At 43.6% G+C, this 18,923-nt stretch overlaps 1 protein-coding gene across 1 annotated transcript; it reads left to right on the top strand.

Moving 5' to 3' along the window:
• On the top strand, nt 1–18,871 carry LOC117531947. The gene is made up of 13 exons (XM_034195135.1): nt 1–53; nt 141–284; nt 358–516; nt 598–677; nt 762–951; nt 1,401–1,543; nt 8,858–9,048; nt 9,132–9,207; nt 9,307–9,382; nt 16,123–16,264; nt 16,366–16,504; nt 16,591–16,892; nt 18,730–18,871. The coding sequence occupies exons 6-13, from the start codon at nt 1,520–1,522 to the stop codon at nt 18,869–18,871; spliced, it is 1,092 nt and encodes a 363-aa protein (XP_034051026.1). The 5' UTR covers nt 1–53; nt 141–284; nt 358–516; nt 598–677; nt 762–951; nt 1,401–1,519.
• The last annotated feature ends 52 nt before the right edge of the window (nt 18,872–18,923 follow it).

Here is an 18,923-nt window from a genome sequence, read left to right as displayed (position 1 = left end):
CTGCTGGGTACAGAGGAAATCAGAATGTACTAAAAAGGAGTTACTAACCTTGTGTAAGTACATCTACCCAGGAGGTGGCACCTCAAATGTTTGTCTCCTGTTTCTGAAGGTTTCTACCCAACATGTTCTGATTCCTGCAGGCTTCAGCCACTGGAAGGGCCTGTGGATGTTTCTGGACCAGAACTCTTTCACCAGCATCCACATGTTGCTCCAAAAACTGAGGAACTTGCTCACTCTAGCCCAGTGAGCACGGGCAGAACTCAGTACAGACCACATTTGGCATGGTACATACTGGAACAAGACATAAAGTCTTTGGTCGAAAACAGCTTCCTAAGCTTCTGGGTCTTTTTCATGTAGGAGTTGGGGTTCCGTGTGCGGTGTGCGATGGCACAAAAGAGTTTTCAGAGATAAAACACTGTTTCTGGGATCATGAACGTAGAGGTCTAAAGCAACACCTCTGGCTGGGGCAACTGGTTCAGTGGTGGGGCATCATGGGACTCCTGCCAAAGTACCCTGGTACAGACTCATCAGTCATCAATATAATTGTGTGCTGCAATGTAATCACATCTATTAATGGCTTGTTTTTGCTGTTGCCAGATGCCAATGAGGTGAAACATCTCTCACATGCGGAAGGAAATGAATCAGAGCTACTAGAAGGCTTATTTTAAAGAACCTGGGTAACTGGGGATTTCTGAGTGACTGAACATTTACTATTTATTTTCTCCCCCAGTTGTACATTTAACGTTCTTACATTTGATTAGACTGGAAGATGAAGGAATGGAAAAATGGAGCTCTTTCATACAGGGTATGGTGACTGAGCTGGATAAGCAACATGGCTGCACGTGGATTTCTGAAGACTGCACGGTCCAACACTATCCTCCTCCCAACCTGCAGGCACTGCTAAAGCTTGTGCTGGTGCCTCATGTTGACACCGTATTAGTCCAGGCAGTTGTATCCACCTAAACACAGCATCAGTTCTCTGTAGAACCTCCTTATTATTGTCACACGTGATAAACACTCTTATATTTTGGTGGCTGATGCTGCCTTTGATAATTGATCTTTGATCCATGATCAGACCCTGACCTTTGATCCTGTAATCGGGACAGGATCAAAGGTCAGGGTATGTCCTTTCATCTTGATTCTTTTGATCCTTATTGTAATACTCCAGCATCCATGATGTAAGTTTAACGGTCAGGATCAAAGTTGTTTGATCAGGATCAAAGATCAGGATCACAGGTGAGAGTTTAGGATTACATGATTGTCTATCCAGATGTGCATTTCTGGTGGACAGAAGTGCATTTTAAGACATGGGTGGTCCTTGGCTACAGTGCCTTGGTTGCAGTGTGTCACTTTCATAGCTCTCTTGGTTCTCTATGCTTCTTAACTTCTCTACATCACAGCTCATGTACTTTGTCCTGGACGTGGCAAATTTTTTGCAGTGCAAAGTCGACCTCCTCCAGTCCTTCTGCAATGCTTTCACAATCCCTTCCAGTTTTTCCCAGCAAATAAAGGCTACTGGATGCTCGATCATGGACACATCAAGGTATAGGACACCAGGACACTCCAAACAATATATGAGCTGTATGAGGAGAGTCACTGAGTGTAATTACCCATTAAAATGAACATGTGCAAGCTCACTGTCATATTGAGTGTCTAGGGCCAGTTAACTGTGCCGGTGACCACATTAGTGTCCTTGCTGAAGGAAACATAATGATCAGCAGGTTACAGTAATGGGCCACTTGAGTTATAATTAATGGAAGTACACTTAACTGTACCATTCATTATTAAAGTAGTGAAGTAAACTATGTACAGAACAGCTAATGCAGCGTTGGGACATGCAATGCATTGTAAATCTAAATCTTCATGGGAAAAAAATGTTATTGCTACAGAATCAATTGTCATATTTGCAAACTTAAAAGTGCCGTTCTCGATCAACAAAATGAGTCTATTTTCTGGAATGTTTTGGTTACCCTCCCTTTAGTCATTTTGAATGTGGTGGAGGTGGGTAGGCCTGTGTTGTTGAAGTGTACAGTACAGTAGTTACACATGGTCAGTCGTTTGCACTGATGTGCTGTGGCATTGAGTCGACTCCACGACGTGGACACATTGAGGTCGTGTACGTGTGCAACCCCCATTGACATTCCACCAACAAACAGGGCAATTGTTCTTTTTTGATGTTTAGAAGAAACTATACCATCCTTAGAATTTGCGTAAAGTTGTTGCAAACCAATATTTAATGTGGACCCTTTCTGGTATTCAGCAAATTTTGAAAGGATGCAACAGATCAAACTAAAAGTCTACTTAATTAGACATGTCTGCCACCTGCTGGATAGTTAGTGGATGTTGTTCCGTTGATGGTGTTGGGAAAGTGTAGTGACACGGACCCACAACAGGGGGCGTAAATGAACGGACAATAGAAGGAGTTAAATTAGAACACTTTACTGTTGTGAATGCCACAACCAAACACAGCAGATTACAGAATGTATACAAGTCAATCAATAAAGGTGTCGTGTGGGCAGACTCGACGATAGGAGCCGCCCGTCTGGAGATGAACCGGAACCACACGATTTCCACCGCCACCGAACCCGAGGGATACTAGAGCCGCCAAGTCCCGAAGTCCGCAGGTGGCCACTGTCTCGGCGTGTCGGATCTGGTACTGCTGGCGGAAAACAAAAACAGTCAAGTGTGGGTGTGTGTACACCCAGTAACAATTATGGTGGGAATTCCACCTCCACCTCTCACTCAATATGTGTAAGCAGTGATCCCTCAGAGGAAAAGAGTGCCGTCCTGCACTCACTCAGCCTCCACAAACTAAGGACCGGTACTCCTGCAAACACTCACAATAGATAGATTAGTAGATTACCACAAAGGCTGAGGATATTACCTCTCACTGAAGATGATATCTCGGCGATGTGGTGGAGGTGTCTTCCTGCTTTTATTCCAGATGTGATGTAGATGATCAGTGACAGCTGTCATGGTTGATGGGTGACAGCTGTCACCTCGGCAGTTCCTGGAGGCGGCAGCGCCCTCTCGTGCCTGAAGCCCGCACTTCAGGCAGGGAGCCCTCTGGTGGTGGGCCAGCAGTACCTCCTCTTCTGGCGGCCCACACAACAGGACCCCCCCCTCAACGGGCGCCTCCTGGCACCCGACCAGGCTTGTTCGGGTGGCGACGGTAGAAATCGGCCAGGAGGGCCGGGTCCAGGATGAAGCTCCTCTTCACCCAGGAGCGTTCTTCGGGTCCATACCCCTCCCAGTCCACCAAATACTGAAAGCCCCGGCCCATTCGACGGACGTCCAAGAGCCGGCGTACTGTCCAAGCCGGCTCCCCGTCGATAATACGGGCAGGAGGCGGCGCCGGACCGGGTGCACAGAGGGGTGAGGTGTGATGTGATTTAATCCTGGAGACATGGAAGACCGGATGGATCCGCAGTGAGGCTGGGAGTCGGAGCCTCACTGCGGTAGGACTGAGGACCTTAAGGATGGTGAATGGTCCGATGTAGCGGTCTTTTAACTTAGGCGACTCGACCTGGAGTGGAATGTCCTTGGTGGATAGCCATACCTCCTGCCCGGGCTGGTATGCGGGGGCTGGGACCGTCGACGGTCTGCATGGGCTTTTGCCCTCGTCCGGGCCCTCAACAAGGCCGAACGGGCGGTGCGCCACACCCGACGGCATCTCCGCAGGTGAGCCTGGACCGAGGGCACACCGACCTCTCCCTCCACCAAAGGAAACAAAGGGGGTTGGTACCCCAGACACACCTCAAACGGGGAGAGGCCGGTGGCAGAGGACACTTGGCTGTTATGAGCGTACTCGATCCAGGCCAGATGTTCACTCCAAGCCGTCGGGTGTGCGGAGGTAGTACACCGAAGGGCTTGCTCCAACTCTTGATTGGCCCGTTCGGCCTGTCCGTTAGTCCGAGGGTGATACCCAGACGAGAGGCTCACGGTGGCCCCCAGTTCCCGGCAGAAACTTCTCCACACCTGTGAGGAGAACTGGGGACCATGATCTGAAACGATGTCTGTAGGTATCCCATGCAGCCGGACGACATGGTGGACCAGGAGATCCGCCGTCTCCTGGGCCGACGGGAGCTTCGGGAGGGCCACGAAGTGGGCCGCCTTGGAGAATCGGTCCACTATCGTGAGAATGGTGGTGTGTCCCCGGGACGGCGGGAGGCCCGTGACAAAATCCAGACCGATTTGGGACCAGGGGCGATGAGGCACAGGAAGTGGCTGTAGGAGTCCCTGTGCCTTCTGGTGGTCCGCCTTGCCCCTGGCCCAGGTGGTGCAGGCCTGGATGTAAGCCCGGATGTCAGTCTCCAGGGACGCCCACCAGAAGCGCTGCCGGACCACTGCCACGGTCCTACGCACCCCTGGGTGGCAGGAGAGCTTGGACCCGTGACAGAAGTCCAGGACGGCAGCCCTGGCTTCTGGTGGGATGTATAGTATGTTTTTCAGTCCAGTTCCGGGATCCGGGCTCTGTGCCAGGGCCTCCCGGACGGTCTTCTGCACGTCCCAGGTTAGGGTAGCCACGATAGTGGACTCCGGTAAGATGGGTTCCGGTGGATCCGACAGCTCGGTCTTGACTTCCTGTTCGTGCACCCGGGACAGGGCATCCGATCTCTGGTTTTTGGTCCCGGGTGGTAGGTGATCCGGAAGTCAAAACGGCCGAAAAACAGTGACCAGCGGGCTTGCCTGGGGTTCAGTCGCTTGGTGGTCCTGATATACTCCAGGTTCCGGTGGTCAGTAAAAACCGTGAAAGGCACTGACGCTCCCTCCAGCAGGTGTCTCCACTCCTCAAGAGCCTCTTTCACCGCAAGGAGCTCTCGATTGCCCACGTCATAGTTCCACTCTGCTGGGGTCAACCTGCGGGAAAAATAGGCACACGGGTGAAGAACCTTATCGGTCTCTCCACTCTGGGATAGCACGGCTCCTATCCCTGAGTCAGAGGCGTCCACTTCAACCACAAACTGGCGACTAGGATCGGGCTGCACCAAGACAGGTGCAGTCGAGAAGCGCTGTTTCAACTCCCTGAACGCGGCATCGCACCGATCCGACCAGGTGAAGGGAACTTTTGGTGAGGTCAGGGCTGTCAGGGGGCTAACTACCTGACTATACCCCTTAATGAACCTCCTGTAAAAATTTGCGAAGCCGAGGAACTGTTGCAGCTTCCTACGGCTCGTAGGTTGGGGCCAATCTCTCACCGCTGCGACCTTGTCCGGATCCGGGGCGACGGAGTTGGAGGAGATGATAAACCCCAGGAAGGACAAAGAGGTGCGGTGAAACTCACACTTCTCGCCCTTCACAAACAGCCGGTTCTCCAACAACCACTGCAGGACCTGACGTACATGCTGTACATGGGTCTCAGGATCCGGAGAAAAGATGAGTATATCGTCCAGATATACGAAGACGAATCGGTGCAGGAAGTCCCGCAAGACGTCATTAACCAAAGCTTGGAACGTCGCGGGGGCGTTAGTGAGGCCGAACGGCATGACCAGGTACTCAAAATGACCTAACGGGGTGTTGAATGCCGTCTTCCATTCGTCTCCCTTCCGGATCCGAACTAGGTGGTATGCGTTCCTAAGATCCAACTTTGTGAAGATTTTGGCTCCATGCAGGGGGGTGAACACCGAATCCAACAAAGGCAACGGGTATCGGTTGCGAACCGTGATCTCGTTCAGCCCCCGGTAATCAATGCATGGATGAAGACCGCCATCTTTTTTGCCCACAAAAAAGAAACCTGCTCCCATCGGAGAGGTGGAGTTACGGATCAGCCCGGCAGCTAAGGAGTCCCGGATGTGGGTCTCCATCGATTCGCGCTCAGGTCGGGAGAGGTTGTACAGCCTGCTGGACGGGAACTCCACGCCTGGCAACAAATCGATGGCACAATCGTACGGACGGTGCGGGGGAAGGGTGAGTGCCCGATCCTTGCTAAAAACGTCCGCAAGATCGTGGTACTCCACCGGCACCGCCGATAGATTGGGGGGAACTTTGACCTGCTCCTTAGTCTGGGAACCGGGAGGAACCGAGGATCCCAAACACACCCGATGGCAGGTCTCGCTCCACTGTACCACCACCCCGGACGGCCAATCAATCCGGGGATTGTGTTTTAGCACCCAGGGGAACCCCAGAATCACACGGGAGGTAGAAGGAGTCACAAAAAACTCAATCTCCTCCCTATGATACCCTGACACTACCAGAGTTACTGGTAGTGTCCTGTGTGTGATTAAAGGGAGTAGGGTGCCATCTAGTGCTCGCACCTGCAATGGTGCAGGAAGCGCCACCAGAGGGAGCCCTACCTCCCTGGCCCATCTGCTGTCTAGCAGATTCCCTTCTGACCCTGTGTCTACCACTGCTGGGGCCTGAAGGGTTAAATCCCCGCTAAGGATTGTAACTGGGAGCCGTGTGGCAATGTGAGTGTGTCCCACGTGAATTTCTTGGCCCACCCTAAGCCCAGTTTCTAGGGGCGGGCGTTGGTGTTTAACCGTTCGGGGCAATTGCTCAATTGGTGCTCCATTGAGCCACAAACAAAACACGCCCCGCGGGGAAGCCTCCTCTGTCTATTCGGTGGTCTGAATGTGGCCCTGCTCGTGTCCATAGCTTCGTCAGCAGGGGGAGCTGTCGCCCCACGGGACGTAGAGGCCAGGGAGCGTGGGAAGGGCGGACCTTTTTCGGACCCGGAAGGAAGAGGGATGGCGTGCGCCCGGCCACGCCCTTCGTCTCGTTCCCGACGGCTTTCCTCCAACCGATTGTCTAACCGTATAACAAGATCGATAAGCCCATCTAATTCCCGCGGTTCATCCTTGGCCACCAGGTGCTCCTTCAGGACCGATGACAGTCCGTTTACGAAGGCGGCGCGGAGCGCAGTGTTATTCCAGCCGGACCTCGCAGCCGCGATGCGGAAGTCGACTGCATAAGCGGCTGCGCTCCAGCGTCCCTGTCTCATTGACAGCAGCACAGTTGAAGCGGTCTCTCCCCTGTTAGGGTGATCAAACGCTGTTCTGAACTCCCTCACAAACCCAGTGTACGTGTGAAGGAGCCGTGAATTTTGCTCCCAAAGCGCCGTAGCCCAAGCGTGTGCCTCTCCCCGAAGCAGAGTAATCACATAAGCTATTTTGCTAGCGTCTGACGCGTACATGACGGGACGTTGTGCGAAGACGAGCGAACACTGCATAAGAAAGTCCGCGCACGTCTCCACACAACCTCCGTACGGCTCAGGAGGGCTTATGTATGCTTCAGGGGATGGTGGGAGGGGTTGTTGAACCACCACTGGAACATTCATATCCTGCACAGGGTCGGCAGGAGGAGGGGCTGCAGCAGCGCCCTGAGCGCTCGCCGCCACGTGCACGGAGAGAGCCTCCACCCTGCGGTTCAGGAGGATGTTTTGCTCGGTCATTTGATCCAACCGAGCCGTAAAGGCGGTGAGAATGTGCTGTAGCTCACCAATCACGCCTCCTGCAGACGCCTGTGCTCCCTGCTCTCCCATTGGTCGTTCAACAGCCGGGTGACACCCCTCGGAGTCCATGACGCTGGCCGAGATATCCTGTTGGGAAAGTGTAGTGACACGGACCCACAACAGGGGGCGTAAATGAACGGACAATAGAAGGAGTTAAATTAGAACACTTTACTGTTGTGAATGCCACAACCACACACAGCAGATTACAGAATGTATACAAGTCAATCAATAAAGGTGTCGTGTGGGCAGGCTCGACGATAGGAGCCGCCCGTCTGGAGACGAACCGGAACCACACGATTTCCATCGCCACCGAACCCGAGGAATACTGGAGCCGCCAAGTCCCGAAGTCCCCAGGTGGCCACCGTCTCGGCGTGTCGGATCTGGTACTGCTGGCGGAAACAAAAACAGTCAAGTGTGGGTGTGTGTACACCCAGTAACAATTATGGTTGGAATTCCACCTCCACCTCTCACTCAATATGTGTAAGCAGTGATCCCTCAGAGGAAAAGAGTGCCGTCCTGCACTCACTCAGCCTCCACAAACTAAGGACCGGTACTCCTGCAAACACTCACAATAGATAGATTAGTAGATTACCACAAAGGCTGAGGATATTACCTCTCACTGAAGATGATATCTCAGCGATGTGGTGGAGGTGTCTTCCTGCTTTTATTCCAGATGTGATGTAGATGATCAGTGACAGCTGTCATGGTTGATGGGTGACAGCTGTCACCTCGGCAGTTCCTGGAGGCGGCAGCGCCCTCTCGTGCCTGAAGCCCGCACTTCAGGCAGGGAGCCCTCTGGTGGTGGGCCAGCAGTACCTCCTCTTCTGGCGGCCCACACAACAGATGGATTAGGAGCAGGTGTGGTTTGTAGAGAGAAACAACCCATTTCTACACAGAAATGCACAAAATCAGAGGAGTAACTCATTACTTTCTGGTTGGTTCCCACTGGTAATGTTAAACTCAAATAATATAATCACACAACCCTGTGGGAAGGATTTTGTGTTAATCTGGCTTCTTTATTCCTTTTCTCTGCCTCTCTCTTGTTCAGTATGTGTGTGATTTTGACGTTATGTGTAGCTTCAAATGAGTATGTTTGTCGCTTTCTTTAATTTCCAAAGCCCGGGTTTGTTGTTCACCAAGGCCACTGCTGCTTGTGTTACACAATCCCTGCTGCTGTTTACGAACACACTATTATTAGCATGCTAGCATGCTAATACAAGTTTCAGTTATTAGATTATGTCCAGACTGATAGTAAATTTAACGCCACAGCTGCCCGCTGCGATTCAGTTAAATGTACTGCCACACATCTCTGCCTTCATTTTAGTTCTTGATGAGATGTTCATTGCTGAAACACCAATGTAACATCTGATGCATCTGGATATTTGTATGGATTGTGTGCTCCATCAGGCCTCCTTGGAGCTTTTACTGAGCCTCAAAACTACTGTTCCCTGGTTGTCCTGGCAGCATCGTTGCATCCTTCAGTGTCTGCTGAGGAAGAAGCAGCCTCGTCTGGCCTCAAGGTATCTCCACTGGACTAAACCTGCTCTAGAAAACCTTCAGGATGTGAAGCTCTGCGCAGAAATAACCCTTCAGAACAGGTCAATTCATAGATATGTCAATGGATTGCTATAGTCATTATTGAGTCAGGCTTACTGTTGTTGATAATATCTCTGGACTCCAGCCATGTGTCTGGAGCCTGGGCTCCACAGAGAGAAGCTCATACAGAAAGTGACAACATGGCCATGCACGTCCTCCAGGTTAGTAGAGGATTTGGTCTGTAAAGTACATTCCTGTACAATAGACTGTTGGCAAATTATTCCTAATAAGACGTATAACCTATAGACTATTTTGTGCAGGATGAAGGTGATAATTGTAGTAGGCCTCAAACTGTTCAACATCCTACAGAGTCACAACTGCCACTGTCATATAAAGGTATGTGCAGGTACTAAGTCTCTTTAAGGAACCCTCAACCAACCAACGTTAGCATGCTAATATGTTAATGCGCTAACTACACTATTTAAGTGCTGTTATTTCTTTTTATACTACTTAAACTCAACAAACTGTTCGCTGTATCTCTGCCAGGGTCCAACAATTCTTCATGTGTCCAGTGTGTAGGATTTAGGGGTGTTTCTTAACAGAAATGGACTATAGTATTCATAACCATCTCTTCATTAGTGTATAATTACCTCCAACAATAAATCAAATTGTTTTCACAAGCTTAGAATGAGTCCTTGATACCTACACGGAATGGGGGACCTTCGTGGAAGTCGCCATGTTGCACCACCATATTGATACAGTAGGCTCAAAAACGCCATACTTCTCCGTCTTCCACATTTTGCAGCATGGGCGGAAGACTGAAGAAAAAAAGAAAAGTAACCAGAGGTTGCACATGCCATCGCGTATGCAACCTCTCCAAAAATCCTGGATCTGCATCTACATTTGACTAGATGTTCCTTAACTCGTGGCCTCCCTCTCTACCACACTGAACTGATATACATTCATGCTGACATGAGTAATCACACTACACAGTAAAATCACCAGTGTTAAATTAACACTGACAGTAAACATATGGATGGTCCTACTCTAGTCACAGTGGGACCATCCATATGTTCACTGTCAGTGTTAATTTAACACTGGTGATTTTACTGTGTATGAAGGCGTTTTGGGGTCACATTGAGGTTTTTTTAGATTTCGAGAATAAAGTTGTAATATTATGTGAATAAAGTCGTAATTTTATGAAAAAAAAACTCGTAAATTACAAGAGCAAAGAATAAACTATTATGACAATAAAGATGTAATTTTATGAGAGAAAAACTGCATCTCAAACTGAGATCTGTGGAGCGCTTTGAGTTGTACTTCAGTGTAGGTTTTACAAATAAGAAAATACTTCATCTTTTGGCTCATCTGCATCACATTATCATTAGTATCAGAACTTTGAAAAGAATATGCAACAATCACACGGACTTCGCTTGTTGTTCTGGCGCTTAGTAGCTCCCGAAATGACCTCTTTCTTGGATGAGGAGATGACTAGAACTGGCAGTCTGCAGGGTTATCACTGCTCATATAAATACAACTTTATTCTTGTAATTTTATGACATTATTCTCATAATATTGTGAGTTTTTCTCATAAAATTACAACTTTATTCTTGTAATATTTTGACTTTACTCTTGAAATTACTATTTTTTTCTCATAAAATTATGACTTTATTCTTGTAATATTTTGACTTTACTCTCGTAATATTACCACTTTATTCTCATAATATTTTAACTTTATTCTCGTAATATTATGACTTTATTCTTGTAATATTACAATTTTTTTCTCATAAAATTATGACTTTATTCTTGTAATATTTTGACTTTACTCTCGTAATATTACAATTTTTTTCTAATAAAATTACAACTTTATTCTTGTAATATTTTGACTTTATTCTCGTAATATTACCACTTTATTCTCATAATATTAGGACTTTATTCTTTATTTAAACCTGGTCTTGTTAGGAGACACGGCATCCATCCCACTTTGGATGGAGCAGCTCTCATTTCTAGAAATCTGGCTAATTTTCTTAAATCCTCCAAACCGTGACTATCCAGGGTTGGGACCAGGAAGCAGAGTTGTAGTCTTACACACCTCTCTGCAGCTTCTCTCCCCCTGCCATCCCCTCATTACCCCATCCCCGTAGAGACGGTGCCTGCTCCCAGACCACCAATAACCAGCAAAAATCTATTTAAGCATAAAAATTCAAAAAGAAAAAATAATATAGCACCTTCAACTGCACCACAGACTAAAACAGTTAAATGTGGTCTATTAAACATTAGGTCTCTCTCTTCTAAGTGCCTGTTGGTAAATGATATAATAATTGATCAACATATTGATTTATTCTGCCTAACAGAAACCTGGTTACAGCAGGATGAATATGTTAGTTTAAATGAGTCAACACCCCCGAGTCAAACTAACTGTCAGAATGCTCGTAGCACAGGCCGGGGCGGAGGATTAGCAGCAATCTTCCATTCCAGCTTATTAATTAATCAAAAACCCAGACAGAGCTTTAATTCATTTGAAAGCTTGTCTCTTAGTCTTGTCCATCCAAATTGGAAGTCCCAAAAACCAGTTTTATTTGTTATTATCTATCGTCCACCTGGTCGTTACTGTGAGTTTCTCTGTGAATTTTCAGACCTTTTGTCTGACTTAGTGCTTAGCTCAGATAAGATAATTATAGTGGGCGATTTTAACATCCACACAGATGCTGAGAATGACAGCCTTAACACTGCATTTAATCTATTATTAGACTCTATTGGCTTTGCTCAAAAAGTAAATGAGTCCACCCACCACTTTAATCATATCTTAGATCTTGTTCTGACTTATGGTATGGAAATAGAAGACTTAACAGTATTCCCTGAAAACTCCCTTCTGTCTGATCATTTCTTAATAACATTTACTCTGATGGACTACCCAGCAGTGGGGAATAAGTTTCATTACACTAGAAGTCTTTCAGAAAGCGCTGTAACTAGGTTTAAGGATATGATTCCTTCTTTATGTTCTCTAATGCCATATACCAACACAGAGCAGAGTAGCTACCTAAACTCTGTAAGGGAGATAGAGTATCTCGTCAATAGTTTTACATCCTCATTGAAGACAACTTTGGATGCTGTAGCTCCTCTGAAAAAGAGAGCTTTAAATCAGAAGTGTCTGACTCCGTGGTATAACTCACAAACTCGTAGCTTAAAACAGATAACCCGTAAGTTGGAGAGGAAATGGCGTCTCACTAATTTAGAAGATCTTCACTTAGCCTGGAAAAAGAGTCTGTTGCTCTATAAAAAAGCCCTCCGTAAAGCTAGGACATCTTTCTACTCATCACTAATTGAAGAAAATAAGAACAACCCCAGGTTTCTTTTCAGCACTGTAGCCAGGCTGACAAAGAGTCAGAGCTCTATTGAGCTGAGTATTCCATTAACTTTAACTAGTAATGACTTCATGACTTTCTTTGCTAACAAAATTTTAACTATTAGAGAAAAAATTACTCATAACCATCCCAAAGACATATCGTTATCTTTGGCTGCTTTCAGTGATGCCGGTATTTGGTTAGACTCTTTCTCTCCGATTGTTCTGTCTGAGTTATTTTCATTAGTTACTTCATCCAAACCATCAACATGTTTATTAGACCCCATTCCTACCAGGCTGCTCAAGGAAGCCCTACCATTATTTAATGCTTCGATCTTAAATATGATCAATCTATCTTTGTTAGTTGGCTATGTACCACAGGCTTTTAAGGTGGCAGTAATTAAACCATTACTTAAAAAGCCATCACTTGACCCAGCTATCTTAGCTAATTATAGGCCAATCTCCAACCTTCCTTTTCTCTCAGAAATTCTTGAAAGGGTAGTTGTAAAACAGCTAACTGATCATCTGCAGAGGAATGGTCTATTTGAAGAGTTTCAGTCAGGTTTTAGAATTCATCATAGTACAGAAACAGCATTAGTGAAGGTTACAAATGATCTTCTTATGGCCTCGGACAGTGGACTCATCTCTGTGCTTGTTCTGTTAGACCTCAGTGCTGCTTTTGATACTGTTGACCATAAAATTTTATTACAGAGATTAGAGCATGCCATAGGTATTAAAGGCACTGCGCTGCGGTGGTTTGAATCATATTTGTCTAATAGATTACAATTTGTTCATGTAAATGGGGAATCTTCTTCACAGACTAAAGTTAATTATGGAGTTCCACAAGGTTCTGTGCTAGGACCAATTTTATTCACTTTATACATGCTTCCCTTAGGCAGTATTATTAGACGGTATTGCTTAAATTTTCATTGTTACGCAGATGATACCCAGCTTTATCTATCCATGAAGCCAGAGGACACACACCAATTAGCTAAACTGCAGGATTGTCTTACAGACATAAAGACATGGATGACCTCTAATTTCCTGCTTTTAAACTCAGATAAAACTGAAGTTATTGTACTTGGCCCCACAAATCTTAGAAACATGGTGTCTAACCAGATCCTTACTCTGGATGGCATTACCCTGACCTCTAGTAATACTGTGAGAAATCTTGGAGTCATGTTTGATCAGGATATGTCATTCAAAGTGCATATTAAACAAATATGTAGGACTGCTTTTTTGCATTTACGCAATATCTCTAAAATCAGAAAGGTCTTGTCTCAGAGTGATGCTGAAAAACTAATTCATGCATTTATTTCCTCTAGGCTGGACTATTGTAATTCATTATTATCAGGTTGTCCTAAAAGTTCCCTAAAAAGCCTTCAGTTAATTCAAAATGCTGCAGCTAGAGTACTGACGGGGACTAGAAGGAGAGAGCATATCTCACCCATATTGGCCTCTCTTCATTGGCTTCCTGTTAATTCTAGAATAGAATTTAAAATTCTTCTTCTTACTTATAAGGTTTTGAATAATCAGGTCCCATCTTATCTTAGGGACCTCGTAGTACCATATCACCCCAATAGAGCGCTTCGCTCTCAGACTGCAGGCTTACTTGTAGTTCCTAGGGTTTGTAAGAGTAGAATGGGAGGCAGAGCCTTCAGCTTTCAGGCTCCTCTCCTGTGGAAACAGCTCCCAATTCAGATCAGGGAGACAGACACCCTCTCTACTTTTAAGATTAGGCTTAAAACTTTCCTTTTTGCTAAAGCTTATAGTTAGGGCTGGATCAGGTGACCCTGAACCATCCCTTAGTTATGCTGCTATAGACGTAGACTGCTGGGGGGTTCCCATGATGCACTGTTTCTTTCTCTTTTTGCTCTGTATGCACCACTCTGCATTTAATCATTAGTGATCGATCTCTGCTCCCCTCCACAGCATGTCTTTTTCCTGGTTCTCTCCCTCAGCCCCAACCAGTCCCAGCAGAAGAGTGCCCCTCCCTGAGCCTGGTTCTGCTGGAGGTTTCTTCCTGTTAAAAGGGAGTTTTTCCTTCCCACTGTAGCCAAGTGCTTGCTCACAGGGGGTCGTTTTGACCATTGGGGTTTTACATAATTATTGTATGGCCTTGCCTTACAATATAAAGCGCCTTGGGGCAACTGTTTGTTGTGATTTGGCGCTATATAAAAAAATTGATTGATTGATTGATTATTCTCGTAATATTACAAGTTTTTTCTCATTAAATTACAACTTTAATCTTGTAATATTTTGTCTTTACTCTCGTAATGTTACAATTTTTTCTAAAAAAATTACAACTTTATTCTTGTAATATTTTGACTTTACTTTCGTAATATTATTATTTTTTTTCTCATAAAATTACACCTTTATTTTTTGCAATATTTTGACTTTACTCTCGTAATATTACCACTTTATTCTCATAATATTTTAACTTTATTCTCGTAATATGACTTTATTCTTGTAATATTACAATTTTATTCTCATAAAATTACGACTTTATTCTTGTAATATTTTGACTTTACTCTCGTAATATTACAATTTTTTTCTAATAAAATTACAACTTTATTCTTGTAATATTTTGACTTTACTCTTGTAATATTACCACTTTCTTCTCATAATATTTTGTCTTTATTCTCGTAATATTACCACTTTATTCTCATAATATTAGGACTTTATTCTCATAATATTACAAGTTTTTTCTCATTAAATTACAACTTTAATCTTGTAATATTTTGTCTTTACTCTTGTAATGTTACAATTTTTTCTAAAAAAATTACAACTTTATTCTTGTAATATTTTGACTTTACTTTTGTAATATTATGATCTTTTTCTCATAAAATTACACCTTTATTTTTGTGATATTTTGACTTTACTCTCATAATATTACCACTTTATTCTCATAATATTTTGACTTTATTTTCGTAATATTACCACTTTATTCTCATAATATTAGGACTTTATTCTCATAATATTACAAGTTTTTTCTCATAAAATTACAACTTTATTCTTGTAATATTTTGACTTTACTCTCATAATTTATGATTTTTTTTCTCATAAAATTACAATTTTATTCTTGTAATATTTTGACTTTACTCTTGAAATTACTATTATTTTCTCATAAAATTACAACTTTATTCTTGTAATATTTTGACTTTACTCTCATAATATTACCACTTTATTCTCATAATATTTTAACTTTATTCTCGTAATATGACTTTATTCTTGTAATATTACAATTTTTTTCTCATAAAATTACGACTTTATTCTTGTAATATTTTGACTTTACTCTCGTAATATTACAATTTTTTTCTTATAAAATTACAACTTTATTCTTGTAATATTTTGACTTTACTCTTGTAATATTACCACTTTCTTCTCATAATATTTTGACTTTATTCTCGTAATATTACCACTTTATTCTCATAATATTAGGACTTTATTCTCATAATATTACAAGTTTTTTCTCATTAAATTACAACTTTAATCTTGTAATATTTTGTCTTTACTCTCGTCATGTTACAATTTTTTCTAAAAAAAATTACAACTTTATTCTTGTAATATTTTGACTTTACTTTCGTAATATTATGATTTTTTTCTCATAAAATTACACCTTTATTTTTGTAATATTTTGACTTTACTCTCGTAATATTACCACTTTATTCTCATAATATTTTGACTTTATTTTTGTAATATTACCACTTTATTCTCATAATATTAGGACTTTATTCTCGTAATATTACAAGTTTATCAGGAGAGAATAAATGTGATATCTTAAATCCAACAGGCTGTTCAGACGGAATCCCGCCGTGTCCGCTTTCATCTCAGCTCTATCAGGCTCAGAGAGTGAACAAAGTCTCCCCAGAGGAACTGGTCAGACTCCACAGAAAGGCTGTCATGGAGGTCAGAAAACCACATCCTCCTTTAAGGTACTCCTGACTGCAGAGGACACGTGCACATATTGTGTTTGAGTTGCGCTGAAACGTGTGCAGTGCAGCAGAGACTTAAACAGCTCGTTTTTCCACCTCAGAGACGTGGTGTGGCCAGAACTCACAGGGACAACATCTGACAGCAAAGACATGTTTCTGCCAGCCCACACTTCACACCATCTCATCTCCTCCCGGGTGGACATACCTGGTGGAAGACAAACGGCACCTGCACATCAGCCTGTATGCTTTCCGTGCCTGTAATTATAGCGATTTTCAAATATATTCAGAAATAATTATACTTACCTTTTGTATCTGTGCACTGACAGGAACGTGAGACTTCTTCTGAGTCCCAACCTGCTTCCATCTCCTCCTTCACCTTTTTCTCCTCACCTCTGCTAAAACACGTCAGTCCTTCTGCGTATGAGAGAACTTTGACCCTGCAGAGGATCTCTCCTCTTCTGGCTGATGGAGAAATCCAAAACAGAGAGCAAGAAGATAAGGGCCGAACACCCTCATCAACTGATGCTACCACTTCTTCACTTTGGAAAGAAGAAAGTACGTCACCAAGGCATGGTGGTGTCTCAGCTTCAGGAACAACTGTGGGAGATACTCTAACTTTACACAAAAGGTCAGTAAGTTGCTAAAGACATACTATTTTACAGATTTTTCACAAGCTAGTACAGATTGCATGTCTTAATAAGGATTTTAAGGGTAAGTTCTTTTTTTTTACAACTCTATTCATGTTAAAACTTTGTTACCTAGCATGAGTGGAAATACTCTGCTCTCCTCTGATTACTTCATTTGTCAGAAATCTTTTTTTGAAAACAGTTCAGGGAGTTAATTAATGAGTGTAAGCTGGGCAAGCTGAACCAGGACTGACAAATCCACTGTGTGTGCAAAATACCATCAAAATAATTCTCATAATTTTAAATCGCAGACATGTGGCTGAAGACAAATGGCTAACTCTGTTTTGTTTTGTTTTATTTGTAGAAACTGGTTTATATCAACACTGGGAGGTGATGGTCTAGTAGTTAAGCATTGGGCTGGAGACCAAAGGATCCTTGGTTCAAATCCCCACCTGACCAGAAAATCACTAAGGGCCCTTGGGCAAGGTCCTTAATCCCCTAGCTGCGCCCGGTGTGTAGTGAGCACCTTGTATGGCAACACCCTCACATCATGGTGAATGTGAGGCATTATTGTAAAGCGCTTTGAGTGTCTGATGCAGATGGAAGAGCGCTATATAAATACACATTTACCATTGTGCCAATATTATGAGTTTGCTCTGGTCTTTTTGGTCATGGCAGATATGACACACATTAAACAATCCTGATATTAATTTAATAATATTACTTGAAATATACCATACCATTCTGAAAATAATACAACCCTGATTATAAGACAGCCCCTCTTTTTCTGAAGACTTTCTGAAGACCAAACCTTTTTTTATTAAATGAAGAAAATACTTTTATTTGAAAATAATGCAAATAAAAGCACTTTGACCGTATGCTCTCATCACTACAGTCTCTCACACTATATTTCATGGCTGCTTGAGAGTCGTTTGATGACTCTGCTGCATGTGTCACAATGAGCTTAAAGTTTGCATCATAACCATTCAGTTGTACAGATCCCATGTCCATATAGCATTCCCCTTCTTGCAGGAGTGCTGGCATTGGATTACAGAGTGTTTCGTCTTGGTTTTCTCATAAAAAAAAAAAAACAATGCTGTGAGTGGGTTGCCTTTCTGTTACAACAGTAAACAGCTAACAACAAACTTACAATGTGTACACTGATAAACACAAGACTCACTAGGTCATCCTATCTGATTCCTTTAAAAGCTACAAGGGCGAGTCACTTCAGTCATGGGCAGCACAGGCATTGGTTGGCGCTCACTTTTACGGATATATTTACCTGTAAATGTCTAGACAGTGAATATAAGATGAAGACTTTTTTTTAGATGTATTTATAAAACAAAAAACAAAACACTGCTGCTGGGTGGCACATTGATACCCATATATTTTCTTTTGAAAACCAGATCTGTCTCATATGATGTGATTGACAAAAGTGAATAAAGCACTCAAAGGCTGAGCTGCCAACAATGTTAGCATGGCCAGGATGTAAAAACCTGAACTCGTCATTTAAAGTTTGTCTGCATCCTTAAACAAATTTGGTTTCACTACGAACTGCTAACCATGCCCTTCCTTGAGAGAGGTCACACACCCACAGACTGTGTGATCAAGTCTCACAGAGCAAGCAAGAATCTGGAGATGGACTTCTGTGACGTATGTCACAGAAGTGTAAAACAAGCCGTTTTAGGCCTCAATTTTGGTTTATAGAAGCAGAGTTTGTACACTCAAAGAACGGTGCAACTTTGAGATTCTTTAACATGAAACATTTGATTTTGTAGTTTCACCCCTTTAACACAAATGAAACCTGAGTAATATTAATTTCCTATCATTCACTTTGAGGTTAAATCTTCACCATCAGTGCTGCAGTAAAGAGGACATTCGATCAGCGTCCACACGTTCTGAACACTTTCTGGCAGAGAACCAGATTTTCCACTCAGCTGACTGTGGTAACTGTTGGATTGGCAAAAATGCATCAAGATAATTTATAATTTATTGAAGGTTTATGTTATTGCATGAGTTTTGTTTTTTTTTTT

The sequence above is a fragment of the Thalassophryne amazonica genome, chromosome 19 (assembly GCF_902500255.1).
Source record: "Thalassophryne amazonica chromosome 19, fThaAma1.1, whole genome shotgun sequence".
In the NCBI taxonomy this organism is placed as follows: Eukaryota; Metazoa; Chordata; class Actinopteri; order Batrachoidiformes; family Batrachoididae; genus Thalassophryne; species Thalassophryne amazonica.
This window is presented reverse-complemented; position numbering and strand designations above follow the sequence as displayed.

What these genes read in the sequence shown, in the direction of transcription:
- LOC117531947 (XM_034195135.1), top strand. Translation starts at nt 1,520, where the DNA reads ATGCTCGATCATGGACACATCAAG. An exon ending in TGGCCATGCACGTCCTCCAG is followed by an intron (nt 9,208 to 9,306) that starts GTTAGTAGAGGA and finishes TATTTTGTGCAG; the next exon opens with GATGAAGGTGATAATTGTAG. An exon ending in AAACCACATCCTCCTTTAAG is followed by an intron (nt 16,265 to 16,365) that starts GTACTCCTGACT and finishes TTTCCACCTCAG; the next exon opens with AGACGTGGTGTGGCCAGAAC.